Genomic DNA, 26,902 nt, shown 5'->3' on the forward strand with positions numbered 1-26,902 from the left:
ACATCTATATGCCAATATTCAGTTAGTCATAGCGTTAGTCAGAGATCCACTGTCCCCATCAGACAAGAATCTTATTTTGTTCAGACACATCACCTTTGACTGACTGGGAACTTGATCTTCAGACACCTGATATTATGCAAATATTTTTTTGGAGCTATAGATTAAAACAAGACACTTCACAAACAAACAAGAGGTTGTACTTTATTCTTATTAGTCCATACTGATCTTGGATTAGCATACCAACAACATATGAATGTTAAAGCGATAGTTCACCCCAAAAAAATTCTCATATATTTTACTCACCCTCATGCCGTCCATGACGCATATTACTTTCTTTCTACAGATAAACATGAATTAGGATTTTTAGGAAAATAATACATGTCTTCGAGTCCTAAAGACACAGTAATCCATGCGACCCCAGTGGATGAATCAATGTCTTCTGAAGTGAAACAATAGATGAGAAAAATACTAATAATTTGAACTGTTTTAATTATTAACAATCGTTTCCCACCAACCATCATACGTGTATGGGTTACACTTATAGGCTCACAGAGATGGACTATTTTCTTAAAGATATTTGTGCTTATGTGGAGAATGAAAGTCATACAGTCAAACCAAAATGTATTCAGACAACATGAACATTTCATTCCATTCATTAATACAGTTTATTCACTATATTTAAAAAAAAATGGTAATAAAATGAATTTTATGAATTTTACACATGTATTCTATAATAGGTGCTTGCGCATTTTTATAGTAATGTATTGTATATCATGAGTATACTGTGCATTACATGAATATGCAGTTAGTGTTTTGTGGATTCTGGTCGTTCCTTTCACAACATAATTGCATCCAACACTTTCACTTTGATACCTGTGTGTATGCTGTAGTAACAATAAAGAATTTAAATTTATTTGAATTGATTCATATTTTCATTTACAGTTATTCAACTTTTTATTTCAAGTCACCATTGAGTTTTCGCTGAAGGGCGTGTCCGTGGCGGCCTGGCAAAGTTCGATGTTTCTCCATGAAACAGGAAGTTGTTGTAACTCGGGCATACAATGTCTGATCTGCCCCAAACTTCACATGTTTTATTAGAGACCTGACCTGAAGACATCTATATGACAATATTCAGTTACTTTACAACAACAACTTTACAACTTTTTATTTCAAGTCACCATTGAAACTGTTGATGATTGTTAAAAACAATCTACTTTTATATGTTAGATGATAATGTTAACTAAATAAAATAACTAAATAAAATTATTAGAATTATAAAAAATGGCAACAAGATCATTCTTTGTGTGGAGTACTGAAATGCCCTTTGAGGTCTATACCGTCTTACAGCAAGCCACGACTGTTATTTTCATGTTGTTTGAATCCTTCAGAATTGATCATTAATTGTGATGGTGTATGTGCATATGCTAACAATGGGTAGAGGGATGGCCATGGTTGCCAACCTTGATTACTTGGTTGGAGTGAGACTTTCTTGACGGCTGAATATATTCAAGTATATGATACTAGTATTCTCTTTAAATTGTAACAGCACAACCTAATCAGACCCAACAATAGAGAAGAATCATCAGAAATAATCAAATATTCTCCAAAAACATTGGACATTATGCAATATCTTCAGTATTATTACCTTTAATGTACAATTAAACCTCAAGACATTCATTTTCTCTTGCGTTTGATCTCTCACGCTCCTAAAAGTAGAAGCCGCAGATAAATACAGATAAAATTCAAAAACAAAACTCATATCTTTAAATGAAATAAGAAGCCGCTTACAGACGCTCACCTCCACACATCTCTGGGATCGTAAACAAAAACTTCAGAAGCATAAATGAAAACTCTGGAAATGCTTTTGTAAGTAAAGATCACTGAAAGAAAGAAAAGAAACTGTTAGCAAAACATGCAGTGTATTTAAAACAAAGTCAAACATTTTGACTGCGATTTATTTTTTTAGGTTTCAAAGACATTTTATTCAGTTTCAATATATATATATATATATATATATATATATATATATATATATATATATATATATATATATATATTATTATTTTTTTTATTTTTTTTTTTTTTTCATTATTTTTGGATCAAATGTAATTCCATAGATTGACGACCATGGTTCACTAACGATGCTATTGGGAAACGCTCCCCAGATGAAGATGCTGCCTTTTGAGTTTGAAAAGTTTCGGTGGTGGGAGGAGATCATCATTTCTCTCCTCTTGTGCTCGCGTTGCATTTCACTGACAGTACTAATACTGTGTCAGAATGAAAGTTATCTTCACACTGACCGCACAGTGAAAACGGCCTCCATCAGAAGACAGGAGAGGGCGGTTCAGACATCTGGACGACATCATCAATCTAAAGCTCCTGTTGCTATCCTTTACGATGTATAAACAACTGTAGTTCACAAGAATGATTGTTCTCGTCTTACTAATTTTCGGATGCGATTCTTTTCTGCAGCGGATTTGGGATTTCATGTATGAGGAGCGTCATGTTCTCCTCATGTCACCCCACTGGAGCGTGTGCGCAGCTTTCAGCACTCATCTAATCTTCTCTGCTCCCTTCATGCTTCTGGATATGTTCAGTACACACGTGGAATGGATTCATAAGTACAGTATACGCCGTGAAGTCGTTGGCCTGCATCAGTGGTTTCGATGTGCTTCTCGAATTTTATGGAAATATATGGTTGGCGTTTTACCGTTAACCGTTTTGTTTCTGTCAGTACGGCGCATGCATTTCCCAGAAAGAGCACCGTCTTCATTCCATGCATTCAGGGAATGTGTCTCATGCATGCTCATGTTCGATACGCTGTTCTTCATGTTTCATTACACCATTCACAAGTAAGCACGAACCTTTTTTTTTTTTAATGTCAGCATGTGGAAAGTTTAAAATGATCTTCTACGATATAAATATGTAATATGTTTTGATTATGGAAACGGCTTTGTGACATTCTCAAGAATACCTAAATAAAAGGAAGCTAATTTTCAGTTTTTCATAATTAAATCGTAAAAAAGAAAAATTGCGTACAAAATTGCATAATCTCTTGAGCAGGTAGGCTACTTATTTTTCTTTTTTTCCCTTTTTTTTAATGATAATTAATTAACTAATTCACGACCATTATTGTATAGCCTAGTATGAATAGCGTACGTTCACCATTGCCCTTATCACGTGACCAACCACTGTCAGTTGCGTCGCATCACCGCCATTCACAAATGGTCTCATGGTATAGCCTTGTAATTTGTACATCGTATTCACACTTAAAGGAACACTCCACTTTTTTTGAAAATAGGCTCATTTTCCAACTCCCCTAGAGTTAAACAGTTGAGTTTTACCATTTTCGAATCCATTCAGCCGATCTCCGGTTCTGGCGGTACCACTTTTAGCATAGCTTAGCATAGTTCATTGAATCTGATTAGACCGTTAGCATCGCGCTTAAAAATGACCAACGAGTTTTGATATTTTTCCTATTTAAAACTTGACTCTTCTGTAGTTAAATCGTGTACTAAGACCAACGGAAAATAAAAACTTGTGATTTTGTAGGCTGATATGGCTAGAAACTATACTCTCATTCAGGCGTAATAATCAAGGAACTTTGCTGCCGTTCCATGGCTGCAGCAGTGCAATGATATTACGCAGCGCCCGTGAGCCCCTGCTTACACAGGGAACGTGCCTTGCAACCATGGAGACGTTTGTGAGAGATGCTGCGTAATATCATTGCACTGCTGCAGCCATGGAACGGCAGCAAAGTTCCTTGATTATTACGCCTGAATGAGAGTATAGTTTCTAGCCATATCAGCCTAGAAAATCGCAAATTTTCATTTTCTGTCGGTCTTAGTACACGATTTAACTACAGAAGAGTCAAGTTTTAAATAGGAAAAATATCAAAACTCTTTGGTCATTTTTAAGCGCGGTGCTAACGGTCTAATCAGATTCAATGAACTATGCTAAGCTATGCTAAAAGTGGTACCGCCAGAACCAGAGATCGGCTGAATGGATTCGAAAACGGTAAAATTCAACTGTTTAACTCTAGGGGAGTTGGAAAATGAGCCTATTTTCAAAAAAAGTGGAGTGTTCCTTTAAGAATCTCAACAGAAGTAGTATAATCGGGTAGCCTACTTTTTGGCTACTCTTTTACGAGTACTGTGAATTGAGACATTGTGAATTTTTTCTTGTCACAAACTGTTTTTCACCTATACTATAGCCTATGTGAGGCTTTCTCAACCCTGGTCTTCGAGGGCCACTGCCCTGCAGAGTTTAGCTCCAACCGAGGGCCTAGATTTGATTTCAACTTTGGGGGGGTTGAACGTTGGTATGGTTGTACTGTATTGGGGGGTTTGTAACTGATGGATTTGAATATTGGGGGGGTTACCCCCATCCCCCCCACAAACTACGCTCCTGGCTCCAAACCTAATCAAACTGGCAGTGAGTTTGATCAAGGTTGGAGCTAAACTCTGCAGGACAGTGGCCCTCGAGGACCAGGGTTGAAAACCCCTGCTATATGTAGTAGGGAAGTAGCCTGTACGATTTCGGATGCAGCCATGGGCTGTGTCTCATTTCAGAGGCCGCATTTGAAGGTTGCATAGGCTACGTCATGTCTTATTTATGAAAAACTGTAATAAAATTGACTGTTATTCTTCGTGAGTGTACTCTAATGAGACTGCCTCGATGACTTGTATGCGACCTTCAAATGCAACCTCCGGAGGACGCAGCATACGAAATGAGACGCAGCTATAGTGTCTTCAGGATACATTCGTACCGGTTATGGCCTTTGATCTTTGGCTTTCCATGTTGTACAGTTTTAAAAATACAGCTTTTCAATGCAAGCATATGAATCAAATTTGACCCAGAAATGTTTCACATTTTGTAAAAATGTTTTCTCCGAAACATTACAGCTCTACATTACTAAAGTTGTGTTTTTTTGCGATTGATGTGTCAAGTAGAGTCACAATATAGAGATTCAGAGGAAGTTCTTGTATTAAGCTCACCCACCTCTAAATGAAACAATGTCTCATCATGTTATGTTTTGACAAAAGCAAAACAAGATTGCTTATAATTTAAGATAACATTTATTTTAATATATAAATACATCCTTTCAACATAACAAAAAAAATAAAATAAAAAAATAACAACAAAGAACCTGGTCAGCTAAACTTTTTATTTGGATGTTTATTTATTTCATATTACCATAGACTGTATGGACACTCTCTCTCTTTCACTCACACACACACACACACACACAGTCAGGATCTTCCTATTACCCCCACATTTCTTTGCTAAAACAGCGATGAAGGTTTTAGGCCCTGTAATCCAGTTTATATATTCCATTTGTTTTATCCCCCAGTGGTGGGTAATGTTTATGAATGAAAAATATGTTTCAAGCACAGTTAATTCAGTTAATGCTTTTTTATGAGCTTTGATATGCTCTTAGCATAGTGGACTTATGAGGAAAAACAGGGGTTTAAAACAAGACCCTTAAAAGGCTTTATCCGTAAAAGCCCTATGGCCCTATTTTTTTTAAAAGAAAAAAAATTATATTTTGGATTATACTTATTATGGATTATAATTACAGTCAGAGCATTATAGCATTTAATTAAAATGTAATTATGTTACTTAACTATATCTGCAACTGTAACTACATAAATTGTCAGAAAATGTGTCATATTATGAAATGAAAAAGTTTGTCGTGCACCAGCGGCTCAGTCAGCAGTTCCCCTCTCTCTCACCGACTCCTGCTTCTCGCGGCGTTTTAACCTGTCTCCGCGCCAATTACTGAAATGAGAAACAGGTGTTCTTGATTTACATTTAACTCGCCCACTCACCAAAGATCTCCCGATGCTCTCTCCCGCCGCAGACCTCGCTGAACCACGCCCCCCTCGCCACATACCCCCACCACCTGACTACAGTAGCTTACTATGAATTAAATAGAAATTAAATTAAATTAAATAGTTTATTATGTAAACAAAATAACAATAATAACCAGGAAAAAATAACAATGATAAACCATCCCGAAATACACCGTGACTCTTATTCTGAAATGTCTGCAGTCTGAACTGTAGCAGTAGCAGGCTGCTCATTTAAGTTCAGATGAGGGAGATAAAATTCTATGTTCTTACAACCCTCTAAAGTGTGCTACCATATAAACACCAATCAGCTGTTCCCTATAGAGAGTGATGTGATTTCAAGCAGATTGAGTTAAGGACCTATCAGCCTGCGCCATCTAGAGTTTCATGACAGAACTTTGTATAACCAGACAAAAACTGCACATCCAGCAGCAGGCAAAAAGCTCAATGAGGGTGCTCAACCATAAAAAAAAAAAACTAAGCTAAATAATTTTTCTATTCATGGAGCTGTGATGTGCCAATTTTGTCTTTTTTTTTTTTTTTTGGATTAAATTTAGAGTTACAAATATAAGGAATGAAGATGTGCACAGCTAAATACTTGTATATAATATTATCAGCTACACTATACTATATAATATACATTGATATATATCACAAACTAAATCAAATTTGTATATTTTTTTCCCAGAATTCCCTGGCTGTACCACAACATCCATCGCATTCACCATCTGAACAGAGACACTTTTGCTCTGGCAGCTCAAGACTCCAGTATTTCTGAACTGCTGTTTCTACAAACCCTTGCATTTATCAGTGCCATGCTGGTGGGCTGCCACCCTTTTAGTGAAATCCTTTTCCATCTGGTTAACACCTGGTTGGCAGTGGAGGACCACTGTGGATATGACTTTCCTTGGGCACTGCATCGGTTGCTGCCATTCTTTGGTGGGGCGCCACACCACCTGGCCCACCATCAGCACTTTAATGGGAACTTCGCCCCCTACTTCAGACACTGGGATTACATATTTGGGACATTACTGCCCATTCCAGTAAATGAAGGAGACAATTAAAAAGGTGAATCCAGGTTAACTGGGCCTGGATTCATTAAAGTGTCTGATTGTATCTGATTTCACCCAACATGAACTGTCATTTAATAACCCAGTTTTTGTCAAAGATTTTCAAATTTTCTTACTGAATTAAGTCCAGATAAACCTAGGAACATCAAGTTAATTTATAATCAGAAGATTTAGACACTTGCAAGGCCTAATTTTTTTACTCAGCCTAAACTGTGGATGTTTTATACATGTTTTGAATACTGGCTATTTGCATTATGACTTTTATTGTTGTATATTAAGTGTTTTTTTAGTTATTTTGTTAAGGGTTAATAACACACATTATAAAAGTTCTTATATTAGTTCCTGTCCTTGATTCTGATTGGTCAATAGCTGTGATTTATTCATGATAAAACATGGCTATAACCCCTTCACCCAACGATTCTATGTGTCATATTTTTGGCTTTAATATTTGTATTGTGTGGTAACCGTTTTATAAAAGCAATAAGGTACTCAAGGCTGGCTTACTTAAACACATCTCATAAAAAAAAAATTCTATACAAATATAATTATTACAGTTGGTAAATTTTATAAAGTTGGTAAAGTTTATTTTTTAAACTTTTTAAAAATGTTTTTAACTTTTAAAATTTTTCCTTTAAAGTTATAGAACATAAAACACTTCCTGACATGGGTGCATTCTGATGTATTTCCAATTGAAAATGTATTAGTCTATGTCAAACAGTATAATAAAAATTTAGCAACACTGATACACACACACACACACACGCGCGCACACACACGCACGCACGCACGCACGCACACACACACACACACACACACACATTGTGTATATATATATATATATATATATATATATATATATATATATATATATATTGTGAATGCTCACCAGGCTGCATTTACTTGACCAAAAATAAAAACAGTAACATTATGAAATATTAGTGAAGTTTAAAATAACATTTTTTAAAAAAATGTCATTTATTCCTGTTTTGACAAAGTTGAATTTTCAGCAGTCATTACTCCAGTCTTCAGTGTCACATGATCCTTCAGAAATCATTCTAATAAAAAAATAGTTGTACTGCCTAATATTTTTTGTGGAAATCGTTACACTGTAAATGTGTATGTGCATAAAAATGCATATACACATTTACATAAATTTCTTATATAAACTATTATTAATTATAGGATACTTGAAATGTTTTATAATAATAATAAGTCCTCTAGTCCTAAAATGACTCAAAATAACAAAATGGGGCCAGTGTGGCCAGCTTGAAGTGCAATCCAATTCTATTTCTTTACTAAAATGGGAAACATGTCAATATCACAGGCACAGCTTATTCAAAGTTTGTCAAGAACTCATCATAATTGCTTTAATTGTTTAACTTGGCTCTTGAGTTCATGCTTGTCAAGTTAAGCAGGCCATGGTACTGAAGCTGGAGAAAGATCAGTGGTAATATGCACATAAAAGCTTTGGCAGAGCTGATCATGTCATGTTTTTCCAGAAGCAAGCAGAGCTAAAGCAGCCACCAAATTGTGCCTGGTGGTTTGAGAAACTCCATCTTAAATAAGAATCTTGCTAAACCTTAAAAAAACTTAAAATGAGATAATCTTTCTAAACCTTATCTGTGAAGGCCACATCACATCTGTATTCTGCATGCACATCATCACGATGCCAAAAAGCCTTCTTCTTAAACTGACATTTTAAATTAAGAGTATAGCTTTCATGGGAACATCTGTCACCGTTCCATTTTTAGTATTGCTCCCCACATAGCACTTTGGTGAATTATAATGGATTTTTCACTGTTTTTGCTTGATCAGGGAACACAAGCCTATAACATACATTTACTGTACAGTAATGAAAATAAGTTTGTTAAGCAGTAACTTGTTAAAGGTGCCCTAGAACCCTTTTTCACAAGATGTAATATAAGTCTAAGGTGTCCCCTGAATGTGTCTGTGAAGTGTCAGCTCAAAATACCACATAGATTTTTTTTATTCAGTTTTTTAACTGCCTATTTTGGGGCATAATTAAAAATGCGCCGATTCTGTGCGTGTCCCCTTTAAATGCTCACACTTCCCGCCCCCAAGCTGCAACTCTATAATACATTGCATAAACAAAGTTCACACAGCTAATATTACCCTCAGAATGGATCTTTACAAAGTGTTCGTCATGCAGCATATCAGATCATGTAAGTACAGTATTTATTTGGATGTTTACATTTGATTCTGAATGAGTTTGTTAGTGCTCCGTGGCTAACGGGGCTAAAGATAACATTACACACTGTTGGAGAGATTTATAAAGAATGAAGTTGTGTTTATGAATTATACAGAAAATAACGACATGGCTCTGGTCTCCATGAATACAGTAAGAAACAATGGTAACTTTAACCACATTTAACAGTACATTAGCAACATGCTAACGAAACATTTAGAAAGACAATTTACAAATATCACTAAAAATATCATGAGATCATGTATCATGTCAGTTATTATTGCTCCATCTGCCATTTTTCGCTATTGTCCTTGCTTGCTTACCTGCATAAAGTCTGTTGATTCGGCTGTGCACAGCTCCAGACATTAATACTGGCTTGTTTAATGCTTTGAACATGGGCTGGCGTATGCAAAAGTTGGGGTCATACATATTAATGATCCCGACTGTTGCGTCACAGTCTGTGTTATGTTGAGATTCAACTGTTCTTCAGAGGTCTTTTGCAAAAATCAAATTTACATAAGAAGGAGGAAACAATGGTGTTTGCGACTCACTGTATGTCATTTCCATGTACAGAACTCTAATTATTTAACTATGCTGAGGTAAATTCAATTTTCAATTCTACAGCACCTTTAATACATTTCAGAAGTTTCAAAAAGTCTCTGATATATGTATTCCTCTATAAATATCCTCTATTCTGACATGTAAATTCAATTGGAATTCCAGTGCCACTTCCGCAGCAGGATTTATTCTTGCATAAGTGTGAGCTTGAGAGTTACAGAAAGTGAAACACTGCATATTATCAATGGCAAAATACCCACCCCCAGTTTTTAGGTGTTGTTGGATGAGGAATCATGGCACACTTTGCTTTTTGTTTTCCCCCACAACTTTAGCATTTCCTCCTTTTGTAATTAACTTCAAGTCTACCTCAACTATTTCTTGTGTCTTATGCACTGTACATTAGTCTTGTTTTTATACCTCTATTTTTTCTCTACTTTTCACTCTTATCAATGTCTTATGCATCAGCATTGTGCATAACTGACCTATATGGGGAGGCTGATGAAACACTGGTGCTCAGTTATAAATGATTTGAGATCACCTATTGAAGAGAAACAGGACAGTATCATTATTTATTTAAATCTCCTTCCAGTGGCTACAAACCTTCAAAAAATACAATTCTGTTATTATTTACTCACCCTCACATTGTTCCAAACCTGTATGGCTTAAAATTTGTATGACTCAAATTCAGGAATAATGTGAATGTGTCCAAGGATTTTAGTTATTGTTATTAGAGGACATGTTAAAGGAGAAGTCCACTTTTAAATAAACCTTTCCTGATAATTTACTCACCCCCAGGTCATCCAAGATGTCCATGTCTTTCTTTTTTCAGTCGAAAAGAAATTAAAGTTTTTGAACATTCCAGGATTTTTTTTCCATATAGTGGACTTCAATGGGCACCAAACAGTTGAAAGTCAAAATTAGTTTCACTGCAGCTTCAAATTATTCTACACAATCCCAGGTGAGAAATAAGGGTCTTATCTAGTGAAACCATCGCTCATTTTCTGAAAGAAATTTTTAATTTTTTAATTTTTTTTTTAATTTATTTTATTATTTTATTTTATTTTTTTATTGTTTTAACCATAAATGCTCATCTTGAACTAGCTCTCTTCTTCTACTCTATTAGAATTCTGGCAGTGTAGACCCTGATAAGTGTATTATTGCCTTCCTCAGGTCAAAGTTTTGAACTAATTTTTATATGCAATATGCTAGTATATAACAAATAGTTCAAAAAGGAAATTTGCTCATAGTGTTCATAACAGACAGATTTAGGATGCTGTGTTTCCAATTACCATGTCAGGAATACTTTATTCCAAGCAAGTCCCATTTAGCTGACCTACATATCCCATGGGATAAATCCCTGATATAACAGGAGCTATCAATTGTTGAAATATTTTCCATATTGACTGCCAAAAATGCTGACTGTTATGCCCTTTTTTTTTTTAAAGTTGTGCTCTTCCTCAAGACACTGACTGACTGCAGTGGCTCCACAAGCTGCTAAATTCTTGATCTCCCTCCAGGACCCTCTTTGCCAAAATCGACCATTCTTTCTGTGACCTTCATTGAAGAGATAAGATATTACAGAAGTGAAGGAGCTCAATTTCTAATAAATTTAATTGCTTAAAGGAAAATTCAAATAGTGTTTTCTATTCCCCCCCCCCCCCCCCCCTTAATGTGATAAATCCTCCCTTCCCTTTCATTGCTTCCTGTCAACATATTTCATGTAATAATAAATGGCAAAAAGGCAAAATTGACCATTTAAACGTCCATTTAAATGATGCTGGTTACTAATCCGTCAATGATGGTCAGTTTTGTTCTTCTACAAGATTTCAGTGACAATTGGTTTTGCCGGGTTCCAAGATCTCAATGACGGTTGGTTATTTGGTTATGAGTTTTCAATGACGTCTGTTTTATTCAGTTATGAGATTTCAGTGTTGGCCAGTTTTGTTCGGTTCACTCCTTTACGAGATTTCAATGACAGTTGGTTTTCATTGTCAGTCAGTTTTTTTTTTCAGTTACAAGATTTTTTGTTCGAGATGTTCTTTTAATGACAGTTGGTTTTGTTCTGTTACAAGATTTCAGTGATGGTCAGTTTTATCTGGAATATGAAATTTCAATGAAGGTTGGTTTTGCTGGGTTTTGAGATTTCAATGATGGTCAGTTTTGTTCCTCTACGAGATTTCAATGACAGTATATTTGGTTATGAGATTTCAATGACGTCTGTTTTATTCAGTTACGAGATGTCAATGATGTCCTTGATGTCCTTCTGCTTGGGTTTCTGCTATCAAGTGTTGGTTTATTTATTTGTTTGGTTGGGCCGTGTGCTACCGTCTTTTTTGCAGGCGACATGACGGCCCCACGGTCGCAGGTTTTAAATAAACTCACGCAGCACTGGTGTGAAAGTGGCGTCCGCGGTGAGTATGAAGGATTGCTATTTAGCTGTCGGAGAAGTTGTGGGGCATGAAAACATCAAGTCAGCCTCTAGAATGAATAGTGCCATCGTCATTTTTCTTAGCTCTGTTGAAAAAGGAAATGAGTTGGTTGAGACTGGAATAGTTGTTGACAATCTCTTTCTTCCTGTTCTCTCACTTTCCATGCCATACAAAAAGGATGCATATCAAACTTGATGATTTTGACTATGTTATTTATGCTATAACGGAAAAGATTAAATGTTTTAACTGCGGTGAAGTGGGACATTTAATCCGTGCCTTTCCTGGTAAAAATAAAAGAAAATAACTTGCCGATTAATGACACTGGCAGTGATGGCGAGTCGGTTAAAGGGGACCTATTATGCAAAATCCACTTTTACATGTTGTTTGGACATAAATGTGTGTTGGCAGTGTGTGTACACAACCACCCTTTAGTGATTAAAATCCAACCACTCCTTTTTTTTAATCCCCATAAATCATAAGCAGTGTCTCAGGACAAGTGTTTCCAGATCCCTGGCAGTGGGACGTCACAAAAGCCACAGGCTTAGATCCATCCAGCTACAGAACACCTAAAACGCTTGGGAGACATTCTCGTCAGTGCAGCAATGGCGGACTCGCTGTGAAGTCCGCCACACAGCGAGTCCGCCATTGCTGCACTGACGAGAATGTCTCCCAAGCGTTTTAGGTGTTCTGTAGCTGGATGGATTAAGCCACAGAGCTTTCCTGGAAAACCAAGTTAATCCAAAACAAGGTGGATTAACTTGGTTTTCCAGGAAAATGCTCCCTCAGTTCTGTCGAAATTCGTTTATGTCTGCGTGAATCATTTCACACAGACTGCTTTATGAACGAATATCAATACAAAGGGACAATACAAAACAGAAACTGTGCTAAAAATGTGCTACTCAAGGATATACAAGTAAAAACTGTTTGTGACCCAGTTTACAGTCTCCAGAATAATACTGGATACGGCAGGAAGGAAAGAAGGCACTTTATTACAGTTCATCTGTTTATTCATCTGAGTTTATTTACAGACATAAAGTTTACCAGTTTATTAACCACCACCCGAAAAGGCATAATGTCTTTATATATTTGTTTACTATTACTTGTAACGAGTGTTTTTGTGTACTTTGCTATGTATGTTGGTGATAATTCAAGGAAGAGAGAGAGAGTTTATGGATAATATTTTAATGCACACTTGCACTGTGTTTTATTAAGCTCTTACAGTGATTTTCTAAAGTGAAAACGGATGCTTCATCTTTTATGTGAAGTATACAATAAACGTTATAAAACTCATCTGTATAGTTTTGGCCATCATTCGGATGGTACAACAGGCTTGTAGTAATATAGTGAATAAAAACAAGAAGACGATAACCGTACTTGAACTAAACTATACCTGTTCTATCTCCATGCAGCATATATTCGCAGTTTCTGACATTATAGCGCGTCCTACGGTCTTGACTGAATCCTGACACCAGATAATCAGCTCTTGAAGCTCTGCCTTCTTAGGCCGAGCACAGCCACTCATTTGCATTTAAAGGGCCCACACTTAAACGGTGTGTTTTTGCTCAACCACTAAAAGTGGCCATTTTAACATGCTGTAAAAAATTAACTGTGGGGTATTTTGAGCTAAAACTTCACATACACACTCTTGGGGAATCAGATACTTATTTTATATCTTGTAAAACGGGGCATAATAGGTCCCCTTTATCATCAAACAGCTGACAACAGCTAAACACATTATCTTCTGCCTTTCTTGTCACAACAAACAGCTAGAGCAGCCAAAAACAAAACAGCACTAAAAAAAAAAAAAAAAAAAAGTCAAGTCAAACTGCCTAACTGAAGTAAGCACTGACCTTGATCATGGTGACATCAAACCAAACTTATTTTCAACAAATCATCAATATCTAAACTTCTGTTAATTCTCAATAACAACTTTTGTAGATATAAGTCAGAAATAAAGTCAATCTGGTTAGTAATAAGTGAAGCTGGTAATACTGTTTGTGGAGATGTTTAATCAGATCTTGGGAGATTAAATGTCTTTTATCTTCAGTTGATTTCATCGAAGGCTGTGGCTGAAGTTGTAGTTCTTGTTGTTCCTCTGTCCTTCTGTGATTCTGCTCGTTATCATCTTATTATCTCATTAAGTCCAGCATGTTTCTGTGTTACATTTAACAGCCTGTAGTATCCACAATGAGCAATGTTCATTTCATCTGGGCTAACCCATGTGGGGCCTCCATGAAAACTGTGGACAAAACTGGCTGGGCCCCAGTTAAGCCAAGTTCAGACTGCATGATTTTCAAAGTAGTCGGGTCACTGTTCTTTTCACACTGTATGACTATCTTGGCACACCTATCTTGGGTGTTCACACTGCACGATGGATCGGCGACAGAAGGTTTCACACTGCATGACTTTACAATAGGAAGAATCGCTGACAACTTTGTCTGGCACACAAACTACGTTTCACAACCAAACACACGCGAGATGTGACAAGGAAACAATGCGATATCAAGCGTGCAAGACCGGAGTTCTCACATGAGACTGGGATTTTTATTAAAAATGGTAGCCTGCAAGAAGCTTGCAATACAAATTGCCTGTGTGTTGATTCGAGAAAAAGAAAAGAAGAATACACAAGAAAAAGAAAAGAAGAATATGGAGGAGGAAATGGTTGGGGAGACGCGAGGAACAAGGATTGTGTGTTCTGCAACGAGAGTGGTCTATAACTCCTCCCCGAACTCCCCGCTGCTCTGTATCTTGCTCTCTCATTGGCTGTCGGTCATCACAGATGTAGTTTTCAGTCAGAACACTTTTCACACAGCAGGATTTTGAATCGCCGACAGGTCCAGATATTTAGCATGCCAAATATCTCACGGGCATCGGCGACTCGTCTGCGATTCTCTCAGATCGCGTCTTTGCTCATTCACACTGCGTGATTGTCACTCGCGTGAACGAGCACCGATTTGCAAATTGATTTCTCAAAACCTGTCGGTGAGCCAAAATCGGGGCTAAAATTGTGCAATCTGAACTCTGCTTTAGACAGCCCAGGTGACACCCATCTGGGCCCCACATAGCTGTGCTGGCTGGGATATGGGTAGATCCCTTGAGTGCAGCTGATGACACTTTGAAGTGACGCTAAAGGGAGTGAGGATATATCATTTCACTTGATTCAATTCCTCCATCCTTGAGTCTTTTCCTTGCATCCTTCCCTTGCATCTTGAAGGGGTGGAGCTAAGACACGAGGAAAGGAAACGAGGATGCACAAATAAGAATTGAGAAGCACCCATTGGGACACTTATGACTCTATTTCCAGTGACGGTTATACAACTGTTGGTATTTTGAACAACATAAGACCACTGAAAAGATAGGTCTCGGTCCGCTTCCAAACGAACTCTGGTGCAGTTCGAATGATATATGAATGCAACACAGACCAAAGACATGTAAACGAACCAAAAGCAGGAAGTCGAGACCCTAAAAAGGACAGAATCCTCACGCATGTCAGTTTTTCTTGTCATAGTCGTGAGTTTGCTCATAACAAGCATCAGACGCGCGTCTCCATGCAGCAGATCGCTTGGATTCCCGCCGCTGTTTTGACTACTTTACACATTTTATAAGCTCTTCACGAGTTCCCAGCCGGCCAAAATACCATCACATGCAGACTACACACACACAATGAGCGCATTTACCTCAGCACACAGCATTGTTTTAGATGTTTGCTAAGTTCCATCTCAAAATAGCCAATACGTCATTAAAATCCGACCAATCATGTTGTGAATGTATCCTTTTGCCTTAAAGGTGCCCTAGATTGTTTTTTTACAAGATGTAATATAAGTCCTAGGTGTCCCCTGAATGTGTCTGTGAAGTTTCAGCTCAAAATACCCCATAGATTTTTTTAAATTAATTTTGGGGCATCATTATCTATGCACTGATTTTTTCAGCACGGCCCCTTTAAGAGATGCGTTTCCTCTGCCCCATGAGCTCTCTTGCATTTACAAAGATCATACAGCTAATATAACCCTCAAATGGATCTTTACAAGATGTTCGTCATGCATGCTGTATGCATGCTTCGAATTATGTGAGTAAAGTATTTATTTAGATGGTTACGTTTGATTCTGTGTGAGTTTGAGGCTATGCTCTGTGGCTAACGGCTAATGCTACACTGTTGGAGAGATTTATAAAGAATGAAGTTCTGTTTATGAATTATACAGACTGCAAGTGTTTAAAAATGAAAATAGCGATGACTCTCGTCTCTGTGAATACAGTAAGAAACGATGGTAACTTTAACCACATTTAACAGTATTAGCAACATGCTAATGAAACATTTAGAAAGACAATTTTTCGCTGTTGTTCTTGCTTGCTTACCTTGTCCGTGCACAGATCCAGACGTTAATACTGCCTTTCCTTGTCTAATGCGTCGAATGGGCTGGCATTATGCAAATATTGGGGTCATACATATTAATGATCCCGACTTTTACGTAACAGTCGGTGTTATGTTGAGATCTGAGTGTTTTCCGGAAGTCTTTTAAACAAATGAGATTTACATAAGAAGGAGGAAACAATGGAGTTTGAAACTCACTGTATGTCTTTTCCATGTACTGAACGTTTGTTATTCAACTATGCCGAGGAAAATTCAAATTCTGATTCTAGGGCACCTTTAAGGTTCGGTATCTTTTGGTTCAGTGATAAAATTGCCAATCTGAATGCTAATCGGACCAGGACTAAATGTTTTTTTTTTTTTCTTCTTTGGTCCTGACCAAATGAACCAAACGAACCGAACTACAAGTGTGAAAGCACCCTTAATGTTTTAAACGGTGTGGGCCGTTAATCATTTAAAATGTTTATGGTGGGTTTTTTTTCTTGTTATTTATTTACTTGACATTAGCCAAGTCCTACTCCCTCTCTCTCTCTCCCTAGCCAGCACAGCTATGTGCGGCCCAGATGGGTGTCACCTGGGCTGTCTAACTAGGGCCCAGCCAATTTTGTCCACAGTTTCCATGGAGGCCCCACATGGGTTAGCCCAGATGAAATGAACACTGCTCAGTGTGTACACTACAGGCTGTTAAATGTAACACAGAAACATGCTGGACTTAATGAGATAATAAGGTGATAACGAGCAGAATCATTGAAGGACAGAGGAACAACAAGAACTACAACTTCAGCCACAGCCTTCGATGAAATCAACTGAAGATAAAAGACATTAAATCTCTCAAGATCTGATTAAACATCTCCACAAACAGCATTACCAGCTTCACTTATTACTAACCAGATTGACTGACTTATATCTACAAAAGTTGTTATTGAGAATTACCAGAGGTTTAGATGTTGATGATTTTGTCGAAAATAAGTTTGGTTTGATGTCATCATGATCGAGGTCAGTGCTTATGTAAGATGGTAAAGAATATAGTGCATAATATGAGACCCCCCCCCACCGGTGTAAGTCTGTGTACAACACTCAGAATAATCTTTCTTTTGTTATCGTTAATTATTATTCCATTTCATGTTTTCCTATGTCTATTATTGTATATAATGTTATTGTCAGAGGTGTAAAGGAATAATTAATTACATATGTAATAATGCGTAGACAAGTTCTGATAGGTGCACATTAACAGCTAAGGGTCATGGGTGATAGGCGCATGCGTATTTGTTGTAATATGTTGCCATGTGCATGCGTGAGCATCGGAATCTCATGTGCTGTTCATGTTTTGTAATTTCAGGTAAGGGATAGTTGCGAATACATGCACAAACCATTGTATGAGGTGAAGTATAAGTTAAATATGCTGTTAAGGCTGTGAATCGCTGGATATAGTGTTAATCAGAACAATCTGTCATTATATGTGTTAGTGTGTCTTTGATATCAATACACTCTCTTGAAGATGAAAACACAACTGCACTCAGGATAATGTCTATATTGTTAAGTTGTGGTGTCATTTAGACATGAATGCAGCGTAGGAAATGTTAAAGTTAATCTAATGGGTGATAGGGGCATGCGTATTTGTTGTAATATGTTGCCATGTGCATGCGTGAGCATCGGAATCTCATGTGCTGTTCATGTTTTGTAATTTCAGTGTTAAGCACAGTAAAGAACCTTTATTCCAACACGCTCGGGAGTTGGTGTTTTCACTCGAGTGGGTTACACTTACTTCAGTTAGGCAGTTTTACTCTTGACTGTTTTAGTGTTGGTTTTTCTCTGGCTGCTCTAGCTGTCTGTTATGGCAAAAATAGATAAGAAAAATGGATGATAAGAATGTAATAATGATCTAATGACTAAGCTTTTTATGAACAAAATGTGATTAACTTTGTGCTGGGTCTCTTTTAGAATTACAATAAAATCAAATAATTTGAAAAACACATTGTTCACTAAAAATTTCAAACCTCCTGTGTGATTTATTCACACACAGACATCAAGAGTCAGCGTATGAATCTCAACAATGGTGACATGCTCCATGCCGCAATGCATTCTGGGAGCCATGGATGAGTTTTTTTTAGGCACCCAGAATGCATTGCAGCATGAAGCATGTCACCATTGTTGAGATTCATACGCTGATTCTTGATGTCTGTGTGTGAATCATTTTTGCATGAGTTTTGAAGTGTTTAGTCTACATTGTATTTTTCAGATTTATTCTTTTGATCTGATTTTTAGCTCTCTTTCTCTCTCTCTTTCTGCAGATAAGTTGTATGAAATTCTGATAGTTAAGGCATGGTGTCATATACTATTAAATTGTGAAGCATATGAAAGAGAAAGAATTTGATTTATAGAAGGATTAAGTTTTTGGAATATTGAAAATATAACAATTAAGACAATATTAAAGAATGCTTCTGCACAGTATAAAGTCTATTATGCAATTATAAGTTATTTGAAAGCAATAGGTTTAATAAATAGGTTTTAAAGTTCACACAGTAAAGTATATAGAATAATTGTCTCCTTGTTTTTTCTTCCGTTGGTAATGGGGGTCGCACACAGTTTTTGGCAGTGTTAAAACTTCAATAAATTTTTATTTTCAATAAAACATCAACATCCATATCTGTTATTTCCCAACAAGAACTTCTGTACATGTATGAAAAAAATAATGTCAAACTGGTTTGACACTGAAGTCAGTTGTAGTTCTTGTGTTTCTGCTCGTGTCATTTTTCTGGTCTTGTTTCTCTGTCCTTCAGTGATTCTGCTTATCTGGTGTACATAAAGCTTCTGAATTCACTCGCTTCTTTTCATTGACTCACTTTGTCAAGTGGACTATATAGTGAACTAATGTAGGGAATAGTGAATGAGGGTATAGGGTGTGATTTAGAACACAGCCTCTGAGTGTTGACTTTGAGCATTGTTAACTCACAGTATATTCCTGTAGGCTATTTTCTCGAAGATGACAAATATTACCCAGAATGCAGTTTTCTACAGTATATTACTGTTTTAATGGAAATTGGTTTGGCTGTTTTTCTACAGCAAGGTCTAACAGTGTAAATTAATCAGTTCAAAACTTTGCATTCCATTGAATCTTAGTATTGTGAGTTGTTACCTGGATGATCAATGACTGTTTTTATATTTTGTGATAGTTGTCCATGAGCTCTCTGTTTGCCCTGAGCAGTTACCTGAGCACTGTTCTTCAGAAAAATCCTCTAGTTTCTGCTTAATAATTGGTTTTGTGTCTTACTTCCTCTAGTAATTTGTCATGTCAGTCAAGGTCTGCAAGAGACAGTTATGATCTAGGATTTTCAGAATAGCTGTCGGCATCTGCAACCATTTGAATTAAAGCAGTGTCACATAAATATTATTTTAACCTTGGCAAACTCACTTTTTGTCATTCATGTCTTTCATCTCTTATTCTCTGGGCCCCAATGATGCCTTAAGATTTCCCACTGTATATTATTCTCTAAAATTGTTTCCTAAATGAAAGTTCAGAAGGAGCTTGTTCATCTAGTCCTGTCAATCAAGAGCATGTAAGTAGCCTCACTCCCATTACAATTTATCCCTCCTCCACCTCAAATCCATCTTCATTTTTAATCTCTACATTAATTTTGATCAAGTAGTCCCATGGGAAATAAGCAGAACTTTGCTTCCCTTAAAACAACATCATTACAAAGAGGCAATGTACATCTGACATTTAATCTTTAGGATATTCTAATATAATATAAAATATACAGTTTGTGCATAAAGTTCTTTTTTTTTATTATTATTATTCACTGGTTTATAACTTAATAGATCTCTTAGTATCATTTCAATATCATCATTGTCTCAACTTCTCAAGAGATTTCCCAACAATTTATTAAGAGAAGTGAAAACAGTCGCAATGAGATGATTGTTAACTTAAGAATTTAATGCTATGTAATTAAAGTGGATAGCATAACTCAGAATTTGGAAAAATTTGATGAGAAATTTTTGAGATCATATTGAAATCTCAGATGTTTGATTGCAGACTTTGGTATTCTGGCAATGCTCAGCACAATTTGAGACTCTAGCCCCCAACTTCTTAAAGCAACTCCTACCTTAAAATATGTCAGTGCCATTGTTTTGTCTCAAGATGCACACCAGTAATGTTTTTCTAAGGCATGTTCATAAAAGCTACTGAAATGTCCTAATTGAACTAAGGCCTAATCCTGGCCTAATCTAAACCCTGTCTGTGAAACTGGCCTATATGTAACATGCATGATGAGTTTTGGTTTCGTTTTCTCTGTGCTATGTTCTCGTTTTGCCTGTGTTCTGTGTCATCATTAGTTTCCCTGGTTGTTAATTAGTTCTATCATCCCTGTTCTGTTTCATGCTAATTACTCCCCATGTATTTAACTTACTAAAAAAAATCCTTCAGTCCCGGGGTTCCGCCTAACCCTTTCATTCAAGGCTCCACCCTGGTTCCTCTCACAGTCGGCTCCACCATGGTGTTTCCACCGAATCCTCCAGGCCCCTGTACATCATCAGAGCCACGCCCACCTCCAAAGTCCCCCCTCCCTCCACAGTTGGATATTTAGTTATGGCGCAAGGACACACCTACTGGCAAGGGAGAGTACTGTCATGATTATGGAATTTTGATTTGTTATCATCAGTTTCCTTTATTCTTTGTTTGCCTGTTATTAGTTTTTCCTAATAAAAAAAATAGCGTCCACATGAAAATGCAAAAACATGCTATGAAACACTGTCACGAGCATGTCAAACCAACAGGTGGCGATATAACTCTAACCGTAAAGCCATGTTGGCCAATCAGCATCTGTTTCCATTGTGAATCATCGATTCATCGCTCTGTTGAGAATGTCTTGTGTGTTAACCGGGAACATATTCTGGGTTGGCTTAACTTACTCCCGGACGCGTTTTTGGAACCAACATACCTTGAGTAAGCAAGGTTTGGGTAAATCAACCGAGAGTTCATGATATATGTGACGGTAAGTTAACCTTGTGTTGTGAACAACAGTCAAGATGGCATTCCAGGGACCAGTTTATGGCAGGGCCCCTCTCTAACTGCTGGTGTGTAAGAAGATGTGCCACACTGTGATTGGATCTTTGGTGAATGAACATAAACAAATGTTCAGCAATATCAGATAAGATGTTAGGACAACTACCACCCAGCCAGCACAGATATGTGGGGCCCAGATGGGTGTCATCTGGGCTGTCTAACTGGGGCCCAGCCGATTTTGTCCACGGTTTCCATGGAGGCCCAACATGGGTTAGCCCAGATGAAATGAACACTGCTCAGTGTGTACACTACAGGCTGTTAAATGTAACACAGAAACATGCTGGAGTTAATGAGATAATAAGGTGATAACGAACAGAATCACCAAGGACAGAGGAACAACAAGAACTACAACTTCAGCCACAGCTAGTGATGGGACATTTGAACCGAGGCTTCGGAGCTTGTGTCGAGCATAAATGGGCGTGCCAGATGAAGCGTCGATTCGAGGCTTGTGTTGGGAATGTAGAAATCACGTGACCGATGACAAACGAGGCCTCGGTTTGTGTGTCGCTTCCGAATAAAGGGGTTTCGAATCACGCGCCACCTTGTGGGTGTTTCAGGAGTAGTAGAACCAGTAGTAGTAGTAGAGTGTCGGAGAGTCAGAGTTGTGTCATTGTCGTTATTGTATTATTAGAGCTATATTATTTTATTATATTGGGTTATATTAGTGTTAGTATATTGTTGTTATTATTATTTATATTATATTATTATTATTATATTACATAGATAAGATTAGTTGGATTGCTTTGTATTTTTAGACTTGGACTGGACTGCTTGTTGATTTGGATTGCCCTTTTGGATTTGTTTGCTTTTTGTGTGACCTCTTAATGGAGCCAACAAGAAAGAGGAAATCCTCCCCTGTCTGGGAGCATTTTGAATGGTTGCTCATAATAAGATATGTGTAATTGTTATATTTTACTGTCTTAATATAATTATAATCCCCACTATATGGCTGTATAATCTTTCATGTCTATTATTTCATGTTTCAAGGTGAAATGCTTGCTTGCCTGAAGGAGCTGACATACACTGTAAAAAAAATCCTGTTGTTTCTACGGAAAAAAAACGGCAGCTGTGGTTACCAGAACAATACTGTAAAAATGACATCAAACCGTAAACATACTTACAGAGTTACATGTGAATTTTACATTTTAAATATGTATATTTAACACTGGATTTCAGTACACTGTAAAAAAAATCCCAGTAAAATTTACGGTAAAATAACATATTTCATTAACTAATATAATGTTAATTTACCAACCTAATGAAGTACTAATATCTGTTTTGTATCTTTATAATACACTGACAGTCACCAAACACAGTGGTGATAAGAGTCACATGATGAATCAAAGTTCATCACAAGAAGCTTTTCCACAAGCTGAGGAGGACAATACTATTATATAGAAGATGCACACAGTGTCATTCACACACACACTAAACACCATCATGGTAACATGCATGACATTTTAAAAATGCAATAAACATTAATTTAACAACATTAGATGTAACATAAAACCCTAATGTACATAACTGATTAGAAAAAAATGAGAAAAACTAAGAAGAAAAAGTTATTTCAACAAAAATATATCAAATGTGAAGTGTCACGCAGGGAATTGTGGGAATGTCAATTTACGGTTTTTCACTGTAAATTTTACAATGAATTGTTATTTTTCACTTTCAAAAACTGTGAATTTAACGGTATTTTACCGTAAAATTACATTAAATGTACCGTTAGATCTATTACAGTTATTCACCGTATAAAGTACGGAAACTTTCTGTAAACCAATTGACAGTTTTTCACCGCAGTATTTTTACAGTCTTTTACTGTTAAAATCACGGTATTTTTTTACAGTGTACAGCAAAACACCTCCTCCAAGCTCAGGCATTATCGAGCACTGCATGAACATGCAGAAACTAGTAACAATCCATACAGTACTCAAAGTAATACGTAATATTTATTTTTCTTTATTTAAATAAGGTGTTAGGCTCCTACAATACACCAGATTTGTATTTTATTATAGATTCCAAAAAAGAAATGGTGAATGAGGCCCTGGTGAACATGGTCGTCAAGGACTCCCAGCCCTTTTCCTTTGTGGAAGATGCTGGATCTCTCAAGATCTGAGGATCCACTAGTATACTGGGCTCAACAGAAGCATCTGTATCCTCACTTATACCAGTTGGCACTGACATTCTTATGTTTCCCTGCATCTTCTGTCCTTGCGAAAGGATCTTTTCCAGGGCTGGAGAGGTTTTGTCCAAGAGGAATCGTCTAAACCCCAACACACTTCAAAAAATACTGTTCCTCAATAAAAATCAATTATAATCCTTCTTTCACCCACCCCAAACTGCTCTGTTGCAGTTTTCTCCATATCCCCAGTCCCATAAGCACAATCACTGCACTCAACACAGCATCAATTTTGTTGTACATACTGTCACTATCCAAACAATTTATGAATAATTACTTAACTGTGTGTGTGTGACAGTTGTCTTTGCACAAGTAAAGTCAGACAGAGAAAGATACATATTTTATTTTATACCCAGGTAATGCACAAATGTCTGTTCAGGTCATAGACTCAGGATTAATTTTGTCTGCTATTTCTTTGCACAGTAGCTAGGTGTCACTAGTGAGCAATGCTGAATGAAGCTTCGGGTAATGAACCTTTTGGTGAAGCAATGAATTGCAAAGCCTCAGTGCTTCATGAGGCTTCACTTGCCCAGCACTAGCCACAGCCTTCAATGAAATAAAGTGAAGATAAAAGACATTAAATCTCTCAAGATCTGATTAAACATCTCCACAAACAGCATTACCAGCTTCACTTATTACTAGATTCACTTTATTTCTGACATATATCTGGAAAAGTTGCTTTTTCACTTACCATAACAAACAGCTAGAGCAAGCCAGCACTAGTAAAGTCAAGAGTCAAACTGCCTAACTGAAGTAAGCACTGGCCTCGATTATGGTGACATACATTTTCAACAAATCATCAATATCAAAACCTCTGGTAATTCTCAATAACAACTTTTGTAGATATATGTCAGAAATCAAGTCAGTCTGGTTAGTAATAAGTGAAGCTGGTAATGCTGTTTGTGGAGATGTTGAATCAGATCTTGAGAGATTTAATGTCTTTTATCTTCAGTTGATTTCATCGAAGGCTGTGGCTGAAGTCGTAATTCTTGTTCCTCTGTCATTCGGTGATTCTGCTCATTGTCATCTAATTATCTCATTAACTCCAGCATGTTTTGTGTTACATTTAACAGCCTGTAGTATCCACACTGAGCACTGTTCATTTCATCTGAGCTAACCCATGTGGAGCCTACATGGAAACCGTGGACAAAATCGGCTGGGCCCCAGTTAGGCAGCCCAGGGGACACCCATCTGGGCCCCACATATTTGTGCTGGCTGGGCAGTCTGAAAAATGTTTCCCTTGGGAGTGAGCGAGTAGTGGGTTAAATATAACTCCCCATGTAGAAGGCGACGTTCCCTAAAAGTTCTCTAAAGGTGACAAAAATTCTGAAAATTCCGAGCCTTTACAGAACATTCGGGACGTTCCTCTAACGTCCTCTTTTGGTAATGAAAGTGCTGCAGTTTAAGGTTCCTTATGTGACTCCAGGGGGACATTCCATTTTGGTTATTTTATGGTCAAAAAGAATGTTACAAAGAGGACATTTGGGAAGTTATCAGAACATCCTATAGTAATAGTCCCCTAAACATTCCCAGAACATCCTGAATGTTCCCTGAAGGTCCATCAAATAATATTCCCCAAACAAACCTTAAAAGAACTCCACATCGTGACCGTCTCTGAATGTACTGGGAACGTTACTAGGTGACAGGTTATCCACGCAAGAAATTTTACATTCCCAGAACATTCTCAGAATGTCCCCACTGTGTTAAGGACGTTGTCTAGTAATGTTCCCAGTACGTTCAGAGACGGTCACGATGTGGAGTTCTTTTAAGGTTTTGTTATTTGGTGGACCTTCAGGGAACTTTCCGGATGTTCTGGGAATGTTTAGGGCATAATTACTATAGAACATTCTGTTAACTTCCCAAATGTCCTCTTTGTAATGTTCTCGTGCGACCATAAAATAACCAAAATAGAACGTCCCCCTAAACTTATATCGGGAACGTTATTAAATGACCAACAGAGGACCATGTGGGAATGTTCAGTTAATGTCCCAAATATCCTCATTGTAACGTTCTTATGTGACCATAAAATTAACCAAAATGGAACGTCCCCCTAAAGTCATATAAGGAACCTTGAACTGCAGCACTTTCATTACCAAAAGAGGAACGTTTAGAAACGTCCCGAATGTTCTGTAAAGGTTCAGAATTTTTGTCACCTTTAGAGAACTTATAAGCAAAGTTGCGCAAGGTCACAAGAATGTTGCCTTCTGCATAGGTTTTTTTTTAGAAAAGAATAAAGTCGCCGTTATGGAGCTGAGCATTTGCTTTAGATGGGCTCTTGATTATTGACATTTTAGCATTAGATTTTCTCTGGCTGATTTAACTGTGTTTCAAAAACATAATGTTATAATAAAAAATGCAAGAGAAAATCTGATCAGATTAATTCAGTTATTTAATGACCGTGATTCACTGATCTTCTCCAGAAACTAAACTCTGAGTGTATGAACTGTTAGTTATGCAATTTAATGGTTAGATTTTCTTCTTTTTTACAAATTTTATTGGGTTTTTTTTATTCATTATACAGACAGTTTTGAGCAGTGTCTTTTAGACTCACACGGACATCATGAATCAGCGTTTGAACCTCAACAATGGTGACAATAAACAAAAATCGTTTTGGTGACTTTAGTAGCTTGTTTTGTGATGTTCAGAACTGATCTGTTTATCTGAAAATTTTGTCACCATTGTTGAGGATCATATGCAGAATCTTGATGTCTGTGTGAGTCTACATGATGCTGTCTGAATAATTTCTGCACAAGGATAAAAACTTTCAAAATATCAAAGCAGGGCAGGATTTTATGTGTTATCATAAAACTACAAAAACATGAAGGAAACACAACATTCAGAGATCAGTAAAAAAAGCCACTGTATGATGATAAAACCACCAACGAGCAACCAAATCCATTTGATCAATTTTTTTTGTAACAAATGCTTTAGAAACACACAGCTACAAAAACTGGAGGAAAAACAAAGTCAAAACATCAAGGGTCAGGAGCCCAACTAAAGCAAGTGCTTACCTTCGTAAGGATGACATCTATAAATTTTGATAAAACATCAACACCTCATTAAGAAGATTTGTATGAAAGAAATAAAGTCAGAGTGGTTTGTAATAAGTGAAGATGTTGATATCTAGTGAGTCTATCTGTTAGTGTTTAATGTTGTTTCTGTTATCTGAGTTTTGTGAGG

The 26,902-nt window shown here is 37.0% G+C and overlaps 1 protein-coding gene across 1 annotated transcript; it reads left to right on the top strand.

Moving 5' to 3' along the window:
* The first annotated feature begins 2,294 nt into the window (after positions 1-2,294).
* Positions 2,295-7,394, top strand: ch25hl3 (cholesterol 25-hydroxylase like 3). Its single transcript, XM_067407970.1, has 2 exons — positions 2,295-2,852; positions 6,541-7,394. The coding sequence occupies exons 1-2, from the start codon at positions 2,425-2,427 to the stop codon at positions 6,914-6,916; spliced, it is 804 nt and encodes a 267-aa protein (XP_067264071.1). The 5' UTR covers positions 2,295-2,424; the 3' UTR covers positions 6,917-7,394.
* Positions 7,395-26,902: the final 19,508 nt, after the last annotated feature.

The sequence above is a fragment of the Chanodichthys erythropterus genome, chromosome 13 (genome assembly GCF_024489055.1).
Source record: "Chanodichthys erythropterus isolate Z2021 chromosome 13, ASM2448905v1, whole genome shotgun sequence".
Lineage (NCBI taxonomy): Eukaryota > Metazoa > Chordata > Actinopteri > Cypriniformes > Xenocyprididae > Chanodichthys > Chanodichthys erythropterus.

Coding starts and splice junctions, on each gene's coding strand:
- ch25hl3 (XM_067407970.1), top strand. CDS start 2,425: ATGATTGTTCTCGTCTTACTAATTTTCGGATGCGATTCTTTTCTGCAG. Junction 2,853..6,540: donor TTTCATTACACCATTCACAA/GTAAGCACGAAC, acceptor TTTTTTTCCCAG/AATTCCCTGGCTGTACCACA.